Here is a 20822-nt window from a genome sequence, read left to right as displayed (position 1 = left end):
GTTTCGTCGCTTTCTCCGGGTAACAGTCCAACTGGAGCTTCTACACACGCCACCGCTTGATATGAGCAGTGAGAGAAAAATAACAAAGATGAAAGATTCAGGTAATGATCCTCCGTAGCTTCAGCACGTTAAGTATTTCAACAAACATTTCATTCATTGATAACAACAATAAAATGGCATTCATGTTATTTCGTAAAAATGTCTTTTGTGTCTACTTCAGTTGTTGTAGACATGTTTTGGTGGTATGTGTTGCCCATTAAGCCCTCAGCAAGCGAATGACAAGGCTGATAGACAAACAGTGAAAGACTCAAATTTAACTCACATTAAATTGAAGTCGCTGACATTTAACCGTAGTAAAAATACAGATGGGAGCAGATTCAGCGAAGATATGTAAGATGTTAGAAACGTGTTAGCATCATCTTTCATGTACGCATGATATCTCCATACATAATATGTGTCAAAATGTTTGTGTCCTTAATTCAGCCAGCCTGTTTACACTGTAGTTGTGTTTCAACCTGATATGAGCTGATTATCTTACAGGTCCTTTTAAGAAGTCCAATTAAAAACAATCCCGATTGACCAAGTGATGATGTACATGCATACGAGCATATAGAATCAGAATCAGGAAGAACTTTACTGTCCATTGAAAGGCAATGGAAATCCTTATCCAACGGAGCACATGGATTAACCCCATCAAACCATCAAAAGCAATAGATATGAACTAAAATCAATCATCAACATAATAAGATAAACTTTGCTCACATGATAAAACCAAGATATTAATTCAACTAGAGGGAGATGAATGTGTCCTCAGCAGACGCTGCTGGCTCATATTTGGCTCACTTTGGCACCTCACTTTATTTATTTGAGTTTTTTATTTTTGAAGGGAGAGTCAAAAATCAAAGTTAGGCCGATGACACTGTCATAACTATATAAAAGATTGTCCAAAATTTCTAAATGAAGCTTTATTTTTGTTCAGGTGGACCAAGTTAACCTCCAGGACTACATATCTCTTAGACTTTATTTCATGTTGGTCTGGTCAAACATATTTTGCTGTATGAAGTTTGAAACTTGTGATTTATTTCAAAGGTCTCACACACACATATACACACACACACACACACACACACAGATACATTTCAGAAGAGCTGAATGGTTCGGATTGGAAAATGTTTCTGATTTGAACAAGGATCCCTCTTCATTTGGTCACCATGGAAACAAGATGTGGACTGCGAAGTGCCTACCTATCTGTTGCAGTTGAATGTGTATATGCAATCCATATGTGATGTCTGCATGTGATGTATGTAATGTAATGTGTGCGTTGCGGTCTCTCTCTTGCTACCTTCCAATCACCCTGACCCTCCTGTAATCTGATGAACCAATTTATCCACCTGTAAGTGTGTGCATTTGTCTGTCAGTCTCCCTGTCCGTCCATCTTTCTACGCCAACACCAGAACCTGATGCGTCTGTATGTCTGCTAACTTTATGAAGTTAATAATCACAGTCTGGAACTTTTCGTTTTGCTGTCATATCTTTGCAGAAAGTATTGCTTTGTTTATGACATCACATTGTGCCCGTGGGCCCAAGTTGTCATATTCAGTTAATGTTTGTGAGGGAAAAGCATCTTTATCACAGAGATAAATCAGAGAACAAAGGCTTACTGACATAAGGCTGAGACGTGCGATTTCTGGATGAAAGAACAAAGTGACTTTGTTGATTTATCTCTGTGATGAAATTTGAGGAGAAGGACTGCGCATTGCCCACATTGGGTCCTCCAGCATGTCTGTCACAGACAGACAATACCGCAGTTTTTTTTATGCAACCTTTAAACATTCATCATTTGAATTCAGGGGCCAAGTGAAGAATAGCTCACAACTGGATGAGAGGCAGACATGCATGTAAGTCCACCCAATAGCTTGTACATGTAAACTACACTGGAGCTATAATTTCACACACACTGGAGCTATATGTGCATCTCAGAAGAAAGACGTCACCTGGATTTCACCTGGCAGTGTGAAAATGGTTCATTTTGATGCAACTAAATCCCCTGTTGCTCACAATGGACCTCATGCAAGAATTGCCTTTTAGTACAATTTAAGAGAATTTGCAAAACTCAACACTTCTCGATTGTGGAATTTCCTCTGAAGAACATGCAAAATTGTGAATATGGCAAATAAAGACGAGTGACTTGAAGCTATTTTGTCTATTTTGTCAGTGACAAAGTTGGCCACCACCATCATTAGATATTGATTTGTATTTGTTTGAAAGTGATTGCAACATCAGATATTAAATGATCTAATTTCCTGGGTCCTTTCTGTGTGGAGTTTGCATTATTCGTAGGTGTGAGTGGTCTCTGCGTGTTGGCCCTGCAATGAACTGGCAACCTGTCCAGTTATATGTTGGGTGGCATCTGTTTGATTTAAATCTGCGCTGCACAGCTATTGTCTCTCTTTTCCATGTCTAACAGAAAGAGTAACTACACAAATGCTGTTTATCAGACTCAAAGAGATTTCTTTCTTTCTAGCTCTGAGAAATTGAAGGATCTAACATGGAACTTGTCAAAGAAAAAACAAATGTGACAATTTCATAATGTGAAGATGTTCTTGCAGATTTCCAATTTTCTTGAATGAAATATACAATATTTCATCTAGTTCACTTTCATTTTGTGATGCATAATAGCCCTAATGATTCTGACAAAACTAAATCCTGACATGGGTGGCCTGAACGCAGGCCGAAGCTGCAGTTCAGCTACACAACGTCAGAGAGTTTCTCCTCTGTTTTCAGAGTCTGAGCTGTGCAAAGTAAAGAGCGCAGGCTGCTGGTTATGGGCCATAGCGGAGTTTACTACATTGCATCTATGACCAAATATGGCTCCCCAAAGCATTGTGTTTCATGAATGTACTTGTATTTGAAAAAAAATTTTTTCCCCCCAGTAAATTAGATTTTTAGGCACACTTCTGCATTCTATTGCTCTGTATTCTTGCTTTTTAAATCATACTTTAAACTAGTCTCTCAGATTTTATTTTTTTAATCTAAAATTCAGTTTTTTTGATTGAAAAACAGTGAATGAGAGCAATCACCTGCAGTTCGGTTTCATTACAGGCTTTGAGTGGAGGCCCACAGGCAGGTCCATTCTGAGATGTTGATTTCTGAAGGGGCTCTCTGGCAGAGTGAACTTTGAAATATCTGAAGAAAGGAAAACAGGAATTTAGCACCAAAGGAAAGTTCAAACATCTGAATGAAAAGACTGCATCTTTTCTCAAAGCATGTATTGCAAAGGGTGAATATCATATCTGCAGGTCTTCTTGGCAGCTCATTGGGCTCAAAATGTTTTTAGTTAAGGTTGTTTGTTGCTGCTTTCTCTGAGCATACTGCAGCCAAAGGGAGCAATACATTACAATTTGAGTATTGGTAGAGCCGAGGGACAAATCAAACAAGAGGGACAGAGTGAGTGCTTTCATATATCTGCGCTGACAATAACCGTGCTTCTCTGAAATCCCTGTTTCTCCCAGTTCTAAGCATGTGTACTGCATTCACTAACCATGTTTCCTGAAGTCTCTGTCTCTCCCAGTCAGTTTCTGCTGCTGCTGCCAAGTGTTTTCTCGTCAGGGGATCTGTTGGGTCTCTTTAAATCATTTTATAAAGAGTTTGGCCTGGACCTGCTCTATATGTAAAGTGCCTCGCTGTAACTCTGTTATGATTTGGCGCTATACAAATAAATCTGATTTGATAATGACGGATATCCTTCTCCTTCCAAAGCCATCCATCCATTCATCTTCTACCACTTTTCCGTTTCCAGGTCGCGGGGGGTGCTGGAGCCAATCCCAGCTCACTCTGGGTGAGGGTCGCCAGTCATCACAGGGTCAACACACTGAGACACACAGAGACCAACAACCACTCACACTCAGACCTACAGACAATGTGGAGTCACCAGTTAACCCGAACATGATGTCTTTGGACGGTGGGAGGAAACCCACGCAAACACGGGGAGAACATGTAATCTCCACGCAGAAAGGCCCCAGGCCGGGAACCGAACCAACAACCTTCTTATTGTGGGGCGCTAACCACTTTGCCATTGTGCTGCCCTCCAAAGCCAATGAATTTAAAATGAACATGAACACAATGAGGCACCTAATTTGTAGACCGAATGTTTCTCCTAAGTGTGAGGCAAAATCCAGAGTGGGAGGAGATCAGTCAGCCTCTTTCCATGAAGTGTAATTCTCCATCAAGTCGACAGCAGATGAATTTCTCCTGTGCATCGGTCCAAAGACTTGTAGAGGCTTAATTTTTTTTTAAAGGCTCTTTAATTTTTAAAAAGTCTGCACAGAGCAGTCTAAGGCATACGCATTATCATCAGCCCACTGGGAAAGCTCATTAAAAAGTTTCAGTGTTTCGGTGAACTCCCCGCAGAGAAACACATATGTAGAAATACGTCAGACAAGTGGCTGTGAGAGTGTCTGAAGCGAAGCATCTGAAGTGATTCACTTTTTGACGTGAAATTCAATTCCAAAACAACTGACAATTTTGAGCATGAATGGCTGAGTGACAGCAGCTGTAGCGGCACCTAATACCTCCCTCTGGAGCAGGTTGTTTTTTATAGTCATCTAACAAAAGAGAAGTAGCACAAAGTCTGTGGTCCATTTTCTGTGTTCTATGAAAAATTTTTCAGAACACGTGCTGTTTTATTCCCCATCATTCCCCACGTGATGTTTCAGCACCTGCTTTGAGGCGAAATAAAAAAACACAGCACAACATCACAGAGGGGAAACTGTAATGCTGATTGTGTTGTGTACATTCAACAGTAAAGCTGCTTGTGAGTTTTACAGTAGATTTGCCTTCAAGCATTAGAGCTAATTTTGAAAATGTATGAGGCGGTTCTTTCTCTGAAGCTTAAGTTTTACCATTGATGTAATTATTGCGGTGTTTATGTTGGGTTCAAAAGAAGCGAAAAGCAAAGACGTGGACAAAACCAACGTTTGCTATTTGAAATGTTTTAGTATGTTGGCTCTAATGTGTCACTGTCAGCTCAAAGTTAAGGGCATCAAATGCTGCTGTAGGGTCCAGCCTGCATGATGACGTAGGATGTGAGTTGAGCAAGATACCTTCTTCTCCTCTCTTCAGGGTTACAACGATGGCTCATCCTGTTCTGGGGTGCGAAACGCCATATAACTATATATTCATATTCACTGTTGAGGCTCAGTTTCTGATTACAGGTTGTGAGCATATCTCTGTGGACTGAGACCTTGATATTTGATATTTTAACAGTATTGATATTAAACCTGGACCTGATTTATATTCACAGAAGAGGTGGACACACAAGGAGAGAAGTAGTTTCAAAGTAAAAGAGGAAATGGCGAGATGATACTGACACAAGACAACATCAAGTTTCAGGACATGACAGACATCTGCAGTATCTTCAGACCTTTAAGGGAGTTGACTTTTCACGGCAGATAAAATGATTGTGACAACACAGTGTGCTGAGTGACCCTCGTTACTGTGGAAGGTCAGCTCCTCAGCGGCAGCGTATCCAGTGTTGGAGGCCACAGCTGTCATTTTTTATTTATTTTTTTTTTTGTTTGTTCTGAACGTCACACACAATGGCAATGCCATTTCATTGTGCTTGTACACAGCACGCCAATGCCATCCTACAGCAGAGACAGCTTGAAGCACAGAATCCTTGTACTTCTTGTACTTGTGAGAACTGAAGGTTCAGCTTACTTACAACTTAAATCACGTTTTATTTACTTAATATTTGCTCCCAAGTATGTTTGACATTGCAGAGGGTACAGGTAAAATAAAAATAAAAGTAAATTTAGTGAGCACATTCATTACAGAGAGGACACAGGTGTAATTATATCATTAATAAGGATGGGCAGTTTGCTTGTTACTATAAACATTTGCAAAGTCTGTGTCAGGTCTCATTTGTCAGGTGTCTCAACGTGCTGTTAGAATGCTTGAATCTGACCTGCGCTATTCTTAAACTTTGATCTGGTCAAGGCAGATGGAAGCACCCTGAGTTTGATTCTGCCCGAAGTGTCTACCTCTTAAAAGCTTCTCTCACCAAGATCTTGCTCTTGCTGGAAATTGTCTATAAATAATATTGAAAGAAAAGGTCTCGTGCTGATCTGTTTGGAAGCACCCTAAGGTAGCTTCTGTTGTGAAGGGGTGTTATACAAATAAAAATTGATTGGGCCTGACGTCTGGCTGGCAGGAATTCTGTTTCTCGGGACGTTTGGTGAATAACGTATCATCATTTACCACTGCCAGCTTTACTTTCTTAGGCACATCAGGTCAAATTAGGCCCTTCCCTGTTTTAGTATGTTGTTCCTAAGGGAATGTAATCTGTTCATTCCTCTCTCCCTTGCCTCATTTACAGAGTTCAGTTGTTTCAGAACTTTTAGTTTGTGTCCTTTTTTGGTTATTACGTTACCAGGTCTTTGTCTGTTTTGTCATGAATTTTGAGTTTATCTCAGTCCTAAACTCTGTTTACATGTTCTGTAGCTCAGCAAAATCACAAACACAGGAAACGGCTCTCACAGAGATGAAAGTACAGTCTTGAATATAACAGGAGGCTGTAGCATTAAGATTTTCTCAGCTGAGGCTATGAAACCTGCAAGGCTTTAAATTGGGTCAGCTGTCAGAGAAAACCTTTAGTTAGCCAACAGGGGGCCTCAGGCTACTTGAGCAAAACAACCACAAATCAGTGACTGTACAAAAATTGTTTTCATTTGTTGTCTGTTGCTGTGAACACAAGTCACACCCCTTTCACTAACCCCTTTCACTTTGCGACCCATCTTCCTCTTTCTTGGTGTACTTTGAGTTTTGTTGGGCAAACGTTCCCATGATAGTCCACATGTTTCCCATCAGGTCACATTTTTTGTCTGGGATATTGCTTTGACGTTACTTAATTGTTTTATTGCTGACAAAAGCTGTACAGCCTCACATGACTCACATCTGTTGCAACTTCCTAATGGGTGAGTTCTGTGATTAAGTTCATTTAAAGTTTGTCCTTTTCCATTAAGTGTTAATGTTGCTTTAAAATTTGATTTGTTAGTATCTTGCAAATGATTAGTCATCATTTACAAGATGATCTTGTCTATTTTACACTACACTACATGATTTCATATATTCATTTCTACTGGTAAAAACAAAGTGTCCACAAATGAGGCTCATGAGTCTATGTTTAGCAAAATTAATTGTAATGGTGAAGAAAACCAAAAAAGGGTGATGTCCTCATATGAGTATGCAGTCTTAGGAGGTTAAAGATTATTTTTCTTAACTAGACTGATTGATTGAACAGTTTGACATATTGTTGGGTAAGGAAAGGAGTTAAGAGTTTCTAAAGTTTCCACTACTAAAGGTTTATTTAAAGGTCAGGAGATCACCTTTGCCATTAGAATTGACCTTCTGGCTTTTGAGGTTTTTTGAGGTTTTTCAAACTGTGGTGGACCGACCAACCTGCCTGACCTCATGTGAAAACCTTGTGAAAGGTAGAGTGTGCTTCTTCCTGTGGAGCAATGCTGCTCATCACTGGGGGTTGTGTGCATTTTAAATAACTGATCACAAAATGCCGCTGACTGAAAGTCAGTTGGGACCAGAGTTTAGGAACATACATTATTGGTAATACAATAACAATCGCAAATTTAACATCTGAGGGCGTGGTTCTTTTTTCTGCCCTTCTACAAGCCAATATAGAAAGCCTGAGCCAAGAGAGCTGCTGAAACTTCCATATTGTAAGAAGGAGGAAATCAGTTTAGATAGTTTGAATACATAAAATGGGATTGGCCAACTGGCAAAGGTCTGGGTGGATGTGAACAAGCATAGTTTGGACCTGCCTACATCAGCTGAACACGACACAGTCATTTCTTCCAAAGCAGGAAAATGATATTTGACAGTTTCTGGACTAAAAAGCGTTTTAGGAGCCTCATCAGCACCATGTGATAAAGACAAGCCACCAGCCGTGACTGACTCGTCATATTTTAATAGTTCTTAGTCACGCTGGAGAAAAGCGTAATATCAGGAATAAATTATGTTCCCACATGTTCAAATCTGTTTTGTTAAAACTTAAAAAAAAAAAAATCACAGTTACAACTTTAGTGGATCATTTCTTCAGAATTATCCAGCAGAAGAAAAATTATTTGGAATGGACAATAAGATTAAGAAGATATTAATTCAAGCACCTCATTAATAGTATTTCCCCTCAGGAATAATAAAATTCGCTAACAAATAGATGGCTGTTTTCTGCTGCATCCAGTCTTCATGCTAAACTAATTGCCTCAATCCTCCAGTTTCCAGACCTGTAGCAGCAGTATCCATCTAACACATCAAGAAAGTAAAGAAGTTTGGTTTCCAAAATGTTATCTCTTTAACCATTTAATGTCCTCACTAAGAAAAAAGCAATGGAAAAAATATTTCTTTCCTTTTTTTATTTCCTTGGGGCAATAATAACCACAAAATAAAAAAAATAAAAAAAATAATAAGTTTTTAAAATATAGGTCTCACCAAAAATACCACATTATGTTGTCATCTGTTTGCTCGTTCTATTGAAAAGAAACTGACTTTTAATTTTCTGTCTCACAGGACAATGAAAAGCAACATCACATCTGAGAAGATGATGCTGGAGATTGGTTTGGAAAAAATACTGAAATTATTAATCATTGAGAGAGCTGGCAGTTCATTTTTGTGGACTGATGGATTAACCAACTAATCATTGAAGCCTCTGCAGGACAGCAATTAAAATGATGTTGTCAGTATTTTTTTATATAATATTTGTGGACCCTGGCCGGATCTGAAACACTTTTCATTTAGATGCAGTATATCTTGTTTATGGACAAGAACTAGGAGACTGGATTTTGAATCAGTGGTATTTCCTAAATTAATGCACTATTTGATTGTATTTTGAATTGAGAGGTAATCATCTTCAGGTCTGCTGTTATCTCCAAAAATCACTTGTCAGACTTCATATGTATCAAATTAGAAAAGAGATGCACTGAAAATTTGCCAGGTGGTTTAAGGTCAGGTATTGTAAGTCATATTTGCTAAATTGTCCCTTTCAATTTAAATAAGCTTTGCCAGGTAAAATGATCAAAATTCATCATGCTGTTAAGAGTGTGTTCATAATTGTTATCTCCTCATGGTTTAGTTACCCCCTGAGCTTCGATGAGAAAGTGACCCAGGGGTGACTTCTGGATACTGATCTCAGATCGGTGGGACAAGGCAGCCACATGCTGTTCAGTCCTTGTCATTACACAACACCAAAGTAAAAAAAAAAACCAAACAAACATCCAAACTATTTGTTTTACATCGGCTGGCCTCACTATAACTACGAGGCAGCTGAAACCAACCAACAGAATTTGGTGTTTGTTTGTTTGTTTGTTTTTTAAGTATAAACAGATAAAGATGAAGCTGGGAGAAATAACTATATTTTTAACATTTTAAGGGCCGTGGTTTCTAGTTGTGAGTCAGCCAAAAAACACAGGAAGTGAACCACTGAACTGGCGCTGATCTTGATATTTTTAAGGCTGGCTGTCAACACTAAACATGACTCAGTCATTTCTACAGTAGCAAGATAGTGAAACACGACAGTGCTGACATGAAGAGACATGAGACATGTTTGTTCTTTAACGGACTTTTGCTAGAAAGCATAAACCTTAAGAAAGTATAAGCGCAATTAAAATGAGTGGAGAAATATTGATGATGAATTACAAGCATGCTACGCTGACACAATAGAAATTTATTTGTAAATTTTTCATAAACACATACTTTATCTCTCACACAGACACACATACACAAAACGAAAAAAAGACAAGAAAAGTGTTGCACAGCAGATTTTTCATAAACTGGCAATGCAGAAATTTGGCTCAATTAGTGATTATAGCCATTATATTATAGACAGCAGAGACTATGTTGATTCTCAAAAAACATTTCTGATGAATATTACCAGATTAAAATTAAGATATCATTTTAATTATTAGCTTTACGGTTTCCTTCTTAACTCAGGGTTAGAGATGGCCTTTCCTTTCATTTTTTTTTTTTTTTTTTTTTTTATCCTGGCAACATGAAGCTAGGTGTGCCATCCCAGATGTATGTATGTGCAAATTACCATAAACAAATAAACAAGTTGATTCAACGTTGTGTTTACGATACTTAAAATATAAAATACTTAAAATATGCAAATACACCTTTCCAGTACAATTGAAAGGTTACGATATATTTTGCACATTCTGTAGTCTTTCATTCGGGACCAGAAAAGATCACCCCTGATGTAACCAGCTGTGTGTCACAGGAAGATGATCCCGACGGGAAAACTTCGTCTGCTGCTGCTTTGTGCAAAAAGCTGTCCTCGTGGGCATCCGCCGGTAGTGACGTCACTGGCTGCCAGATTGAGGCTCACGTGACGCTGTCAGCTGATAAAAGTCGGTAGTCGGTCGGCAGCTCCTCCAACTGCTTGGTCACCGTACGGCTGCTGCAACAGCAACAACAACAACAACAACAACAACAACAACAACAATGAGGAGTTCAGTCCTGCTGGCCTTCGCCGTCCTCACTCTGGCCACCGGCGACGCTCTGGTCCGGTAAGAGACCCACTGAGTTGTGCTCGAGTGCAGTTGAACACAAGTTGTGTTTCCGCGGCCGGCGCCAGCTCGTGCTAGCTGTCACGGTGTGAACTCGTTACCTAACTGTCCGGTAACGGGAGACCGGAGATCGTGTAGGGAGCTCAGTGCCGCTTCAGCTCCATGTTGGCGTGATCCAGGTTTATCTATCCGTGCTCCGTGCATGTGATCTCTTTGTCTGATCTTGTGACACAAACTCACACTGCCAGCACGCAAACAAACATTTTTAATCTTCAGTGAGATATCGCTCATACTAATTCATACTAATTCATTCGCAGTCTGCAGAGATAGCAAGACAGAAGGTAATGGATTTAATAAAATGTCAAATGTTCTGTGTTGTTTAGTTACGAGATTTGTCTATTTTTTTTATATATATATATAAATGAGTATTAGAGGTCAAAGTGTTGTTTTACTGCTCAAAAGGTGATTTTTCTTTAAATAGAAATTAATACAGCAAATTTTCAGAAACTCACCTTTAAAACAAGCCATCAGGTATTCTGTAACATTTTGATGTCATAACTGTACACCATAGTCACCACCCTCAGTCATGTGGCCTGATCCACTGTCATTATTGTTTATTGTTGGTTATCTTGGAGCTGCTTCCGTCTCATGAACCCTGGACCTAATGGTAATTCAGGTAGACAGCTAACAAATCACTGTACAACCTGTGTGTCGAATAAAAGCAGCAACTTTATTTATTTTTTTTTTTTTTGCAACTCATGAGATGGTTATTTCTTTGCTTCTGTGAAGGGGTCTGTCCTTCCCTGTGAGACAGAGCTCAGCGAAAAATATGAAGGTTGTCATGCGTGATAAATTGAACTTTGATAAGTTGCTAAAGTTATTAACAGTTGTATCAATGCAGCCGTCAAAGCTGAGTGCACTATAGTTTCTCTGTGAACAGGACAAAGGTGGTTTCGTGTTACAGGAAAGCGAAAGGCTGGAACTAGAGAAGGCTAGCAGAGTGAGATGTATAAATCCATTATCGCATTAAATGTGTCAGCGCTAAATGGGAACAGTGATGAGTCACAAACTTGCGTACTGCAGGTTGCCCATTTCTCACATCAGTGTTCTTTAAAATCTTTTGAAGTGAGGAAGAGAGAGAGGAGTCTAAGCTCTCAAAAGAAGCAAGGGTCGGTCTGGGCAGTGTGAAATGTCTTTGGTTTGCCGCTGTGCAATATAGTGTAATAAGTTCAAATATTCATGAGTGACAATGCAAGAAAAACAAGGCGTGATCTGTTACCCTCTTAACACACTCGCACAACCGGTCAAACCTAAAATTCAGGACTTTAGGGATGTTTTGAAACCATTTTGGAGACTCTCTGTATTTGTGTAAATTATTTGTCATCCATTGGATCTCAGCAATCCTGACAACTATCAACTGTACAGTGAAGTCACTCAGCTTTTTGATCAGTAGTTTAAATTATGCCACCCGCTCTCACTTCATGCAAAAGTAAGAAACTTTCAGACCTTATTTTAGGGTAATTGGTTAATTTCTGATGAGCTTTATCTAATTTTTCTTTTTTTTTTTTTTTTTTTTTATTACTTTTAAATACCAAATAGTTAAAAATCTCTGGCAGATGAGTTGATGGTGTAAAGACCATGAGCTGCAGTGTTTCTCATTCATCAGATTATAGCATGTTAAGCAGAAAAAAAGTTTCCTCTCAGTTTGCGGTTACTCACGTTTCCTTATTATTTTTACAAGCTACAGACCAGCAGCATGGTGGTGTGCTAGTCAGGTTTCTGGTAGACTGTGTAGACAATGAAGTTAAAAGCATCAGCATTATGATTCCAGGGTAGAGAAAAGTTCTCATACAAAATTTGCTCTTATCTTAATGCTATTTCTTTAGTGGTAAACTTAGCTGAACTTGTTACAAATGATTTTAACATAATGACAAACTGGGGATTTTGTTGACTAAAGGGCAATGTATTGGTGACCTGCATTGCCATCTGTAGCACTTTTATTGCAACACACTCTAACAGTGCAGATAAGGTCTCAGAAGTAGGTCAACTGTTGCCTGTATGTATCTGTTGGTATTTTAGTAAACCAGCATCAAGATTGGACTGAATTACTGCTGCTTTACTACCTTTTTTTTTTTTTTTTTTTTTTTTTTTAGTGCTATTTTAATTACTAAAAGATCTGAAGTGTGTGCACTGATTTAAGAGGTTTATGAAACGGGCTACAGATTAACCATCTTTATCCCTTTTCTCTTTCTGTTCAGAATTCCCTTAAAGAAATTCCGCTCAATCAGAAGTGAGTTGACAGACTCAGGCAAAGGAGTGGAGGAGCTGTTGGCCAATAAGCACTCCCTTAAGTACAACTTTGGCTTCCCCTCCAGTAATGCACCCACTCCAGAAACCCTGAAGAACTACCTTGATGTAAGTGTCTCTCCAAACCACTGGCCTGTGAACTCTGAAGTCTTGACTTCCCCTAATGTACTGTGTAGAAGCTAAAAGCCAAGCAGAGCGAGAGACGCAACAAAGGTTCTCTTGTGTTGTGGCTGTCTTCTGTAAATCCTCTCAGCTGAAAGGAAAATTAGGTGTGCCTGTCACGACAAGTCAATCTGCTGTTTTTGAAAGGCAAACTGATGTAGGTTAGCCACAACTCTGAAACCAAATAGCTGTGAATAACGAGGAGCCTTTAGCGTATATCAGCTGAGTCACCCTTGTCAGCTAACAGAAATTTTGTTTGCTCTCCATGTAAATGCACCTATTGGGTAAATGACCTGTTAATCTTCAATAAGCCCGGTAATCATGTTTGATTACATGAAGAAAAATCTTTCAGCTTCACCTGATGGTTGCTGTTGATCATTTAGATGAAATTAGTGGTGGGCTTATCAATATTTGGCCTCATTTAGTTTCCCCAAGAAAAACACCTTTGGAGGCAAATGTGTCCCAAAATCCACTCGTATATGTTAAATGTTTTATTTTGTTTGTCCAGGTTTCGAAACCAAATCAAAACAATTTTAACAGTGTCATATTGTCGTCCTCTGGATTGAATCAAGCACAAAGACATTCACCTTCTGCTTTTAGCTTTGAAAACAGGGAACTACTTTGAGATCTGGATGACTTGATGGAAATTCTTTGCATTGAAGATTTTGAAACATCGTCTTCAGTCACATGAAGCACGTGTACTTCAGTTCTCTAATTGATAGAGATATTTTACAATTTTTCACAGAAAGCATGATTTATTGACGTGACTATGACTTTCGGCCTGATGAAATTTGCTGAAAGTAGCAGCTTTGACCTCCTCAGCTATGACAAGAGAACAGTTTGACAGGGGTAGTGACTTACTTTGTACAATCAGGCCCTGCTGATGCTGTTTTCACAAATAATAATTATTAGTTATCATAATTTTTCATCTTAACACTGCTTTTATTGCTTCCTCTCTTATTTCACCTTATGTTGATATTTAGTAATGTGTTTTTAGTAACATCAGTCCTCAACCTTCATTCCATCTGTACATTTTGCCTTGCCACTGTCACCAAGTGCTTGCTTATCGAGGGATTTCTTGGGTCCCTTTATGTAATTCTATGATGAGTTTGGTGTATGCCTGCTCTATATCTAAAGTACATTTCACTGAATTGATTTGGTGCTATATAAATGAAATTAGATTTGATCTGCTGCGGCAGAAATGACCAGTTTTCTTGGAGCCATGAGAAAGTATTCTAAGTATTTTTCTCAGTGCATGATATTGGCTGTGGAATTTTTTTTTTTTTTTTTAGAAGCTGATTTAAAAGGTTTAGTCAACGAAGCCATGGACATTTAACATTATGCTAAATTATTATTATAATTTTTTTTCATAATCGTATATTTGTTTGTTTGTTTTTTTTTGTTGTTTGTTTGTTTTTTTTTTTCTCTCTCTCTCTCACACCAGGCCCAGTATTATGGTGACATTACCCTGGGTACGCCTCCTCAGACCTTCAGTGTGGTGTTTGACACAGGTTCCTCCAACCTGTGGGTTCCTTCGGTTCACTGCTCTCTCTTAGACATCGCATGCTGTAAGTCCTACTGTATTTGAACACACAGTACCTGTATGTACAAATTTTGCAGACTTTCTTTGCTAAAGATTTTAGTGTCTAGCATGCTTTGAATATCGCATCTGTCTTTGCAGTGCTTCACCACAAATATAATTCTGCCAAGTCTAGCACATATGTGAAGAATGGCACATCGTTTGCCATCCAGTACGGATCTGGTAGTTTGTCCGGTTACCTCAGCCAGGACACGTGCTCAGTAAGCTTGGCTCACACGTACATACAGTGCTGTCATGATCAACTGAAGTTGTACACAAGTTTCTAAGTTGTATGTGATATTTTTATGATATTCCTGTTGTACTAGATTGGAGACATAAAAGTGGAAAAGCAGGTTTTCGGAGAGGCCATCAAGCAGCCTGGCATCGCCTTCATCGCAGCCAAGTTCGATGGGATCCTCGGCATGGCCTACCCCCGAATCTCTGTGGATGGGGTGACGCCAGTCTTTGATAACATCATCAGCCAGAAGAAGGTGGAGAAGAACCAATTCTCCTTCTACCTAAACAGGTGGGACTATAGATAGAACATCTGCACTGCAAAAACCTGCAAACCTTATGTGTAACCATCATCACAGATTCTGCTTCTGTTTTGCTGATATTGCCTATCTCAGCTCACATTGTGTGAAGCCATGTTACACGAGTCTAGATAGACTTTACAGAGATAAAAGTAAAAGAACGTTCACATTCACACAATTTAGAGTCGAATCCAGGCACTTCTTGCTGTATAGGTGAAAATGCAACAAACCATGGGTTCTTCCACTGCCCTTATTTGTTGTGAGCCTTCATTATTTTGTAACCTCCTTCCTGATTGTTCTTTCCTGGACTGCAGTGTTTCTGGTAATAAGGTGGTGTCTTTTGTAGTCTACTCTAATAGCTGGAATAAGCAACACTGTCAATTTCTGAGCGGTTCAAAAATGTGGTTCATAATAACTTGTCTCTAAAGCAGGGGAACAGGAGAAAACTAATCCTAAACGATGACCTCTGTTTGTGATTTGAATATCTTCCTGCAGTGATAAATAGCAGCACATTCAAATAAAATGAACAGGAAACTTGACAAGGTAATGCTGGCCATACTTGATGTCAGGCTTGTTCAGTAGAGCTGAATGTCAGACAGTGTTCAAGCCTTTGAAGCAGGTTAATGATGCTTGTGTCAGTCTAGGCTGCTGATGATAGAAGATGGGAACAATGTGCAGATAATTGCAGTCAGCTGAAGTTGAGGAAAAGTAGAGGGGGCAAAAATACAATTTACATTTTAATATACATTTTAAGAGATTTTTTTTTTTTTTTTTTACAAAAATCACAAATTTCAATGAGCTTCAAGATTCTGCAAGTGATCATCTCTGTCTAGATGTCACTGTAGACCAGCGGTCTCTAAATTATGACATTTAGAAAATAGCACAGTTTTTATGCCGATCATATAATTTTATTTTGTTGCATTTATATGCCACACCTTAAAGGCTGGTCCGTGGAAATATTGTCTGACATTAAACCGGTCCGTGGCACAAAAAAGGTTGGGGACCGCTGCTGTAGACCACCGGTGTCTCAGAACAACATAAATATTTTGTGTGCTGGTCCTATTCACCTGATGGCTGCATACTGTACTGTGCCAGCCTGCATGTGGCCAGTGTCTGTCAATAAACAAGAGGAGGCCCAACAGTTAACAGGAGGGTAACAAACACAAAGCCACAACCCAAAGAGAAGCTCTTATCGCAAAACAAACAGTGGTGGGGGTGTGTCTTTGTTCTCTGATAAGGATGTTACTACTCCACTTTTTTATGTATAACATTGTTGTTGACTGCTGTATTACTGTCTAAAATCTACTTTACAAAACCTTTCAACGGGTACATTTCAAAATTAACATTCATCTACAAAACTGCACTTTTTTTTTTTTTTTTTTTTTTTTTTTTCCCCCCCTGTATGTTACTGTGCGGCTCACTGCTGCATTTTAGCATCTTTTGCAGGTAACAGGGCAACACAGAAGTTCTGATTGTTAGGACCTCGAACTGAGCAAATGATTTGAACTCACTTGAACAACCTTGACACCATATTTTCTGTCCTCAGGAACCCAGACACTGCACCAGGTGGTGAGCTGCTGCTGGGAGGAACCGACCCCAAATACTACACAGGTGACTTCAGTTACGTCAACGTCACCCGCCAGGCCTACTGGCAGATCCGCATGGACAAGTAAGTGCTTGCAAATCATGTCAGTGGTTTTACCATTGAGCTCATTTTTATTAAATGTTTATTATTTTACCTAGTTATCGTTTGTGCTGCTTGCCCTTTTTCTGGATTTTTGTAAACAAATGTAATAAAGGTGAAACTCTAAGACTAATTTATATGCATCCTTTAATGTTAAATTTCCAAACCTCTGTATTGTACTACAGTGTGTTACAAATGGTTATGCAAATTATATTTTTCAAATGTTTTAAATTTATATTTTTAAAATTTTTAGTCAACTGTCAGAGTATAATTTGAATTTTATTGAACAAACCTCCCAATGATACAGTATTTTTTTTTTTTTTTCCAAAAAAATAAAAGTTAAGACACACTGTTCCAAATTATGATGCACAGCAGAGTTTCAAAATATTTCAGAACTTGTAAAGAACTGAAAATGGTGTGTGAGTATGCTCCTCAGGTTCTCAGTAGTGTTGAGATCAGGGCAGGATGGTGGCCACACCACGAGTTTCTCTCCTTTTATGCCCATAGCACCCAACGACAGAGGTATTATTTTCAGCATGAGATGGTGCATTGTCATGCATGAAGATGATTTTTGCCACAGAAGGCACAGTTCTTCTTTTTGTACCATGGAAGAAGGTGATCAGACAAAAACTCTATGTGATCTGCTTCAGGGACCTCTGAAGAGGCTGACCAGCTCTCTCTCCATGATTCTGGCCCAAAAACATGACTCCGCCACCTCCTTGGTGGGACATGGTAGCCTTCTGCCAACCTTCCACTACTCCATCTCATCAGTTAACGTTAACGTTTGAAAATGAGTCTGTGTATTTCTGCTTGTGAGGATTTGTTAGGCTGAATAGTAGGTTTATGCATAACTGGAGGCCTCTGGAGGATCCTACACCTTGAGGTTCGCAGGACTCTAGTGGCACCGGCATCTTCAAATACCTGTTTGCTGCTTTGTAATGGTGATACATTTTTCTGGCAGAAACCTTCATCATGCCTTATCTGCACTAACCTGTCTGTGCTCTAAATCAGCAACAAATCTCTTCAGTGTGATGAGCACACTTACATTTTTGTGAAATGTCTTTTGATACCTTGTCCAGGGCACTTTTTGGCAACAGATTTTTTTTTTTTTTTTTTGCTCCCCCCCTTCTTTCCCATATTGCTTGAAACCTGTGGCCTGCTTAACAATGTGGAACGTCCTTAAGTAGTTTTACTTTATTGGACTCACCTGGCAAACTAATTATCACAGGTGTGTGACGCTCAGTGGCCCAAGACACAATGCCATCCATGAGTTTAATTGAAAAACAAAAAATTAAACATGTATGCCCCTTCAATCCAATTTGCATAATGAAATGGTATGCAGTGTACACATTGTAACTGAAACATCATTTTGTTTTTGTGCCAGGATGGTAGTGGGCACCCAGCTGACCCTGTGTAAGGGTGGCTGTGAGGCCATCGTGGACACCGGGACGTCTCTGATCACAGGCCCCTCCGCTGAGGTCAAGGCCCTGCAGAAGGCCATCGGAGCTGTTCCACTCATTCAGGGACAGGTGAGAGAAACACAATGGATCTTCTCACCATGTTGTGCGAACGAACAGGTCTTGCACTACAGGTGGTTTTGGAAAATGATTTCATTGTAGCTGTAGAGGATGCAAGCTGACCTCAACACTGGTTTCAATGCCTTTGGCTGACCAGATGATTTAGATAGAAGCTAAAAATCAAATAATTCTGTCCAACATTTTACTCATCTCTGCTTATTTTTACCTAGTGATCATTTATATAGTTAAGTTATAGCCACCTAGCTACAATATTATTTTAGTGACTACTCTTTGAAGATTTGGATAGGATAGATTTATAAACCATACAGAAGATATCAGTGCTGCAGTGGGATTGAAGGTGAATGCTGCTTGTGTTTCAGTACATGGTGAGCTGTGACAAGGTCCCATCGCTGCCCATCATCACCTTCACTTTGGGCGGGCAGAGCTACAGTCTGACCGGCGAGCAGTACGTCCTCAAGGTGAGCCTGAGCCAGAAATGTTGTTTGTCATCCAGCAGGGGGCGACACAGAACTGGCTCCAGGAGGAACAATACAACACTGTGACTGCGTGTTGCATCATAACAAACCAAACAAGTGCAGCTTTGTTTGCTTTGGCAAAAGCCAGGAGGAGGCTGGTGTGATGTCTGAGGGGTGATTACCCACTGACTCATGGAGACTGCTTGTTTTTGTCTTTCCTCTCTGTGTCATATTATTGATTTCCTATCGCAGAAATGTGAATGCAACTTTGTCTCTCCCCTCCATTTCATCCAGGAGAGTCAGGCTGGAAAGACCATTTGCCTGAGCGGCTTCATGGGTCTGGACATTCCTGCCCCAGCTGGGCCCCTGTGGATTCTGGGAGATGTATTCATTGGCCAGTACTACACTGTGTTTGACCGGGAGAATAATAGGGTGGGCTTTGCTAAGTCCAAGTAAGCAAATCCAATGAAGCTACACGTTCAAAGCTAAGAATTTTAAGAGAATGAAACTGAGCTGCAAGTTTTCTGTTGCTTTGCAATCAAACGGTATTTAGCAATAGACTTTATGTATAGCATTAATGCACTGATTTCCAGCAGTTTGGATGAACCAGACTGGAGAGTGGCTAGGCTAGGCAGTACCGATACAGTGACTGTATTAGTACTGCCCTTTTCAAACTTAGGTAATTCAATTTTATTATTTTTTTTTTTATGAGGAATTCCTTTTAAACACATTTTAATTTCAATTTTAGGGGTAAGTTTATCCTCTACTACTGAATTTGTGATGTATCCAAATGTGATTGGCGTCAATAAAGTTTTTAAAAGATAATCTGGGTCCACTGAGTCATGTAGCTCTAATAGATAGATCCTTGTTGAGCAACAGTTACTTTCACATAGTTAGGGGCTGTAAAATGTACATACTCATCAATTTATCAACTTGAAATCCACCTGCTTCCAGTCCCATGAGTGAAATCAATCTCAACGGTGAGAAAGCAATTCATTGTGTCACCCTGAAACTTATTCATGTCTTGTGAATCCTATTGCATAAAATATTAACTTACAACCGATGACCTCCCTAGATTCAACTTTATTATTCCCTGACAAAAATCAGTGTACAAAAAGTCAACTATACATTAACCATAGATTTAGCCATGTTCAATAAAATACAATCCTCATAAAAAAAAGTTCTTTCAAGTGTTTAGTATTCAGTAGGTAAAGTTTTGTTTCTCTTTGCACGTTGCTCCATGAAATTCAGACACCACTGGTTCAATTTAGTAAAGTGCATGCAGAGACAAACCATTACAGCTCTACAGCACCTAGCCTCAGCACAGGAAAATCAGTCAGTGGGTTCTGTTTTTTGTTGTCTTGATGTGGCTTAAGGCAAAGCAACAGGATGTGTTATTTTATGTAGCAACTCTGATTGCAATCTTTGCTACAGTGAAGTTAGATTCCTGGAACTTAAACTGAGAAACCACCAATAAAACAGACAAGAAACAAATGAGAGCCTCTTTTTGGCTCAAGCAAATTAAATATCTGACAGGAAGTTCAAAAATAATGTAAATTCAACAATGCATTATTACTACTTTCTAATAAGAAATCCTTTGCAACAGGTTAATTAACAAATTAAAGTGTCATAGCACAACTGTAAGTCATTAACTAGAATCATGTTTATGTAATAAAAGCTCCAATTAAACATTTAAACATTTTTAGCTACGGCAATTCTTATTGATAACTTTAGTTAATTTAAATAACTTTATATACAGCTTAAATTTTTACCAACTCGGAAGCTTACCCAGAATCAGACTAACCTCAAAGGGCTGTAAACTCTAAACAAACTACAAATTCTTTATCTGAAACTCAAAGTTTGGCACATCACGGTTTCATACTGCTCCATCAAGTGTTAATAACAGACACATCAACTAATTTAAAAGCCAATAATTTCAGTCAGACCAGCAACATGGTCACGCTGATAGCATTTTAATTAGGTAATTTTT

The 20822-nt window shown here is 39.1% G+C and overlaps 1 protein-coding gene across 1 annotated transcript; it reads left to right on the top strand.

The window, feature by feature from the left end:
• Window positions 1-10401: 10401 nt before the first annotated feature.
• On the top strand, window positions 10402-19657 carry ctsd (cathepsin D). Its single transcript, XM_029497706.1, has 9 exons — window positions 10402-10574; window positions 12833-12989; window positions 14488-14611; window positions 14725-14843; window positions 14949-15148; window positions 16702-16824; window positions 18224-18368; window positions 18737-18835; window positions 19127-19657. Exons 1-9 carry the CDS (start codon window positions 10510-10512, stop codon window positions 19286-19288), a joined length of 1194 nt encoding a protein of 397 aa, XP_029353566.1. The 5' UTR covers window positions 10402-10509; the 3' UTR covers window positions 19289-19657.
• Window positions 19658-20822: the final 1165 nt, after the last annotated feature.

The sequence above is a fragment of the Echeneis naucrates genome, chromosome 3 (genome assembly GCF_900963305.1).
Source record: "Echeneis naucrates chromosome 3, fEcheNa1.1, whole genome shotgun sequence".
Taxonomy (NCBI): domain Eukaryota; kingdom Metazoa; phylum Chordata; class Actinopteri; order Carangiformes; family Echeneidae; genus Echeneis; species Echeneis naucrates.
This window is presented reverse-complemented; position numbering and strand designations above follow the sequence as displayed.

Coding starts and splice junctions, on each gene's coding strand:
- ctsd (XM_029497706.1), top strand. CDS start 10,510: ATGAGGAGTTCAGTCCTGCTGGCCTTCGCCGTCCTCACTCTGGCCACC. Junction 16,825..18,223: donor TGGCAGATCCGCATGGACAA/GTAAGTGCTTGC, acceptor TTTTTGTGCCAG/GATGGTAGTGGGCACCCAGC. Junction 18,836..19,126: donor GCGAGCAGTACGTCCTCAAG/GTGAGCCTGAGC, acceptor CATTTCATCCAG/GAGAGTCAGGCTGGAAAGAC.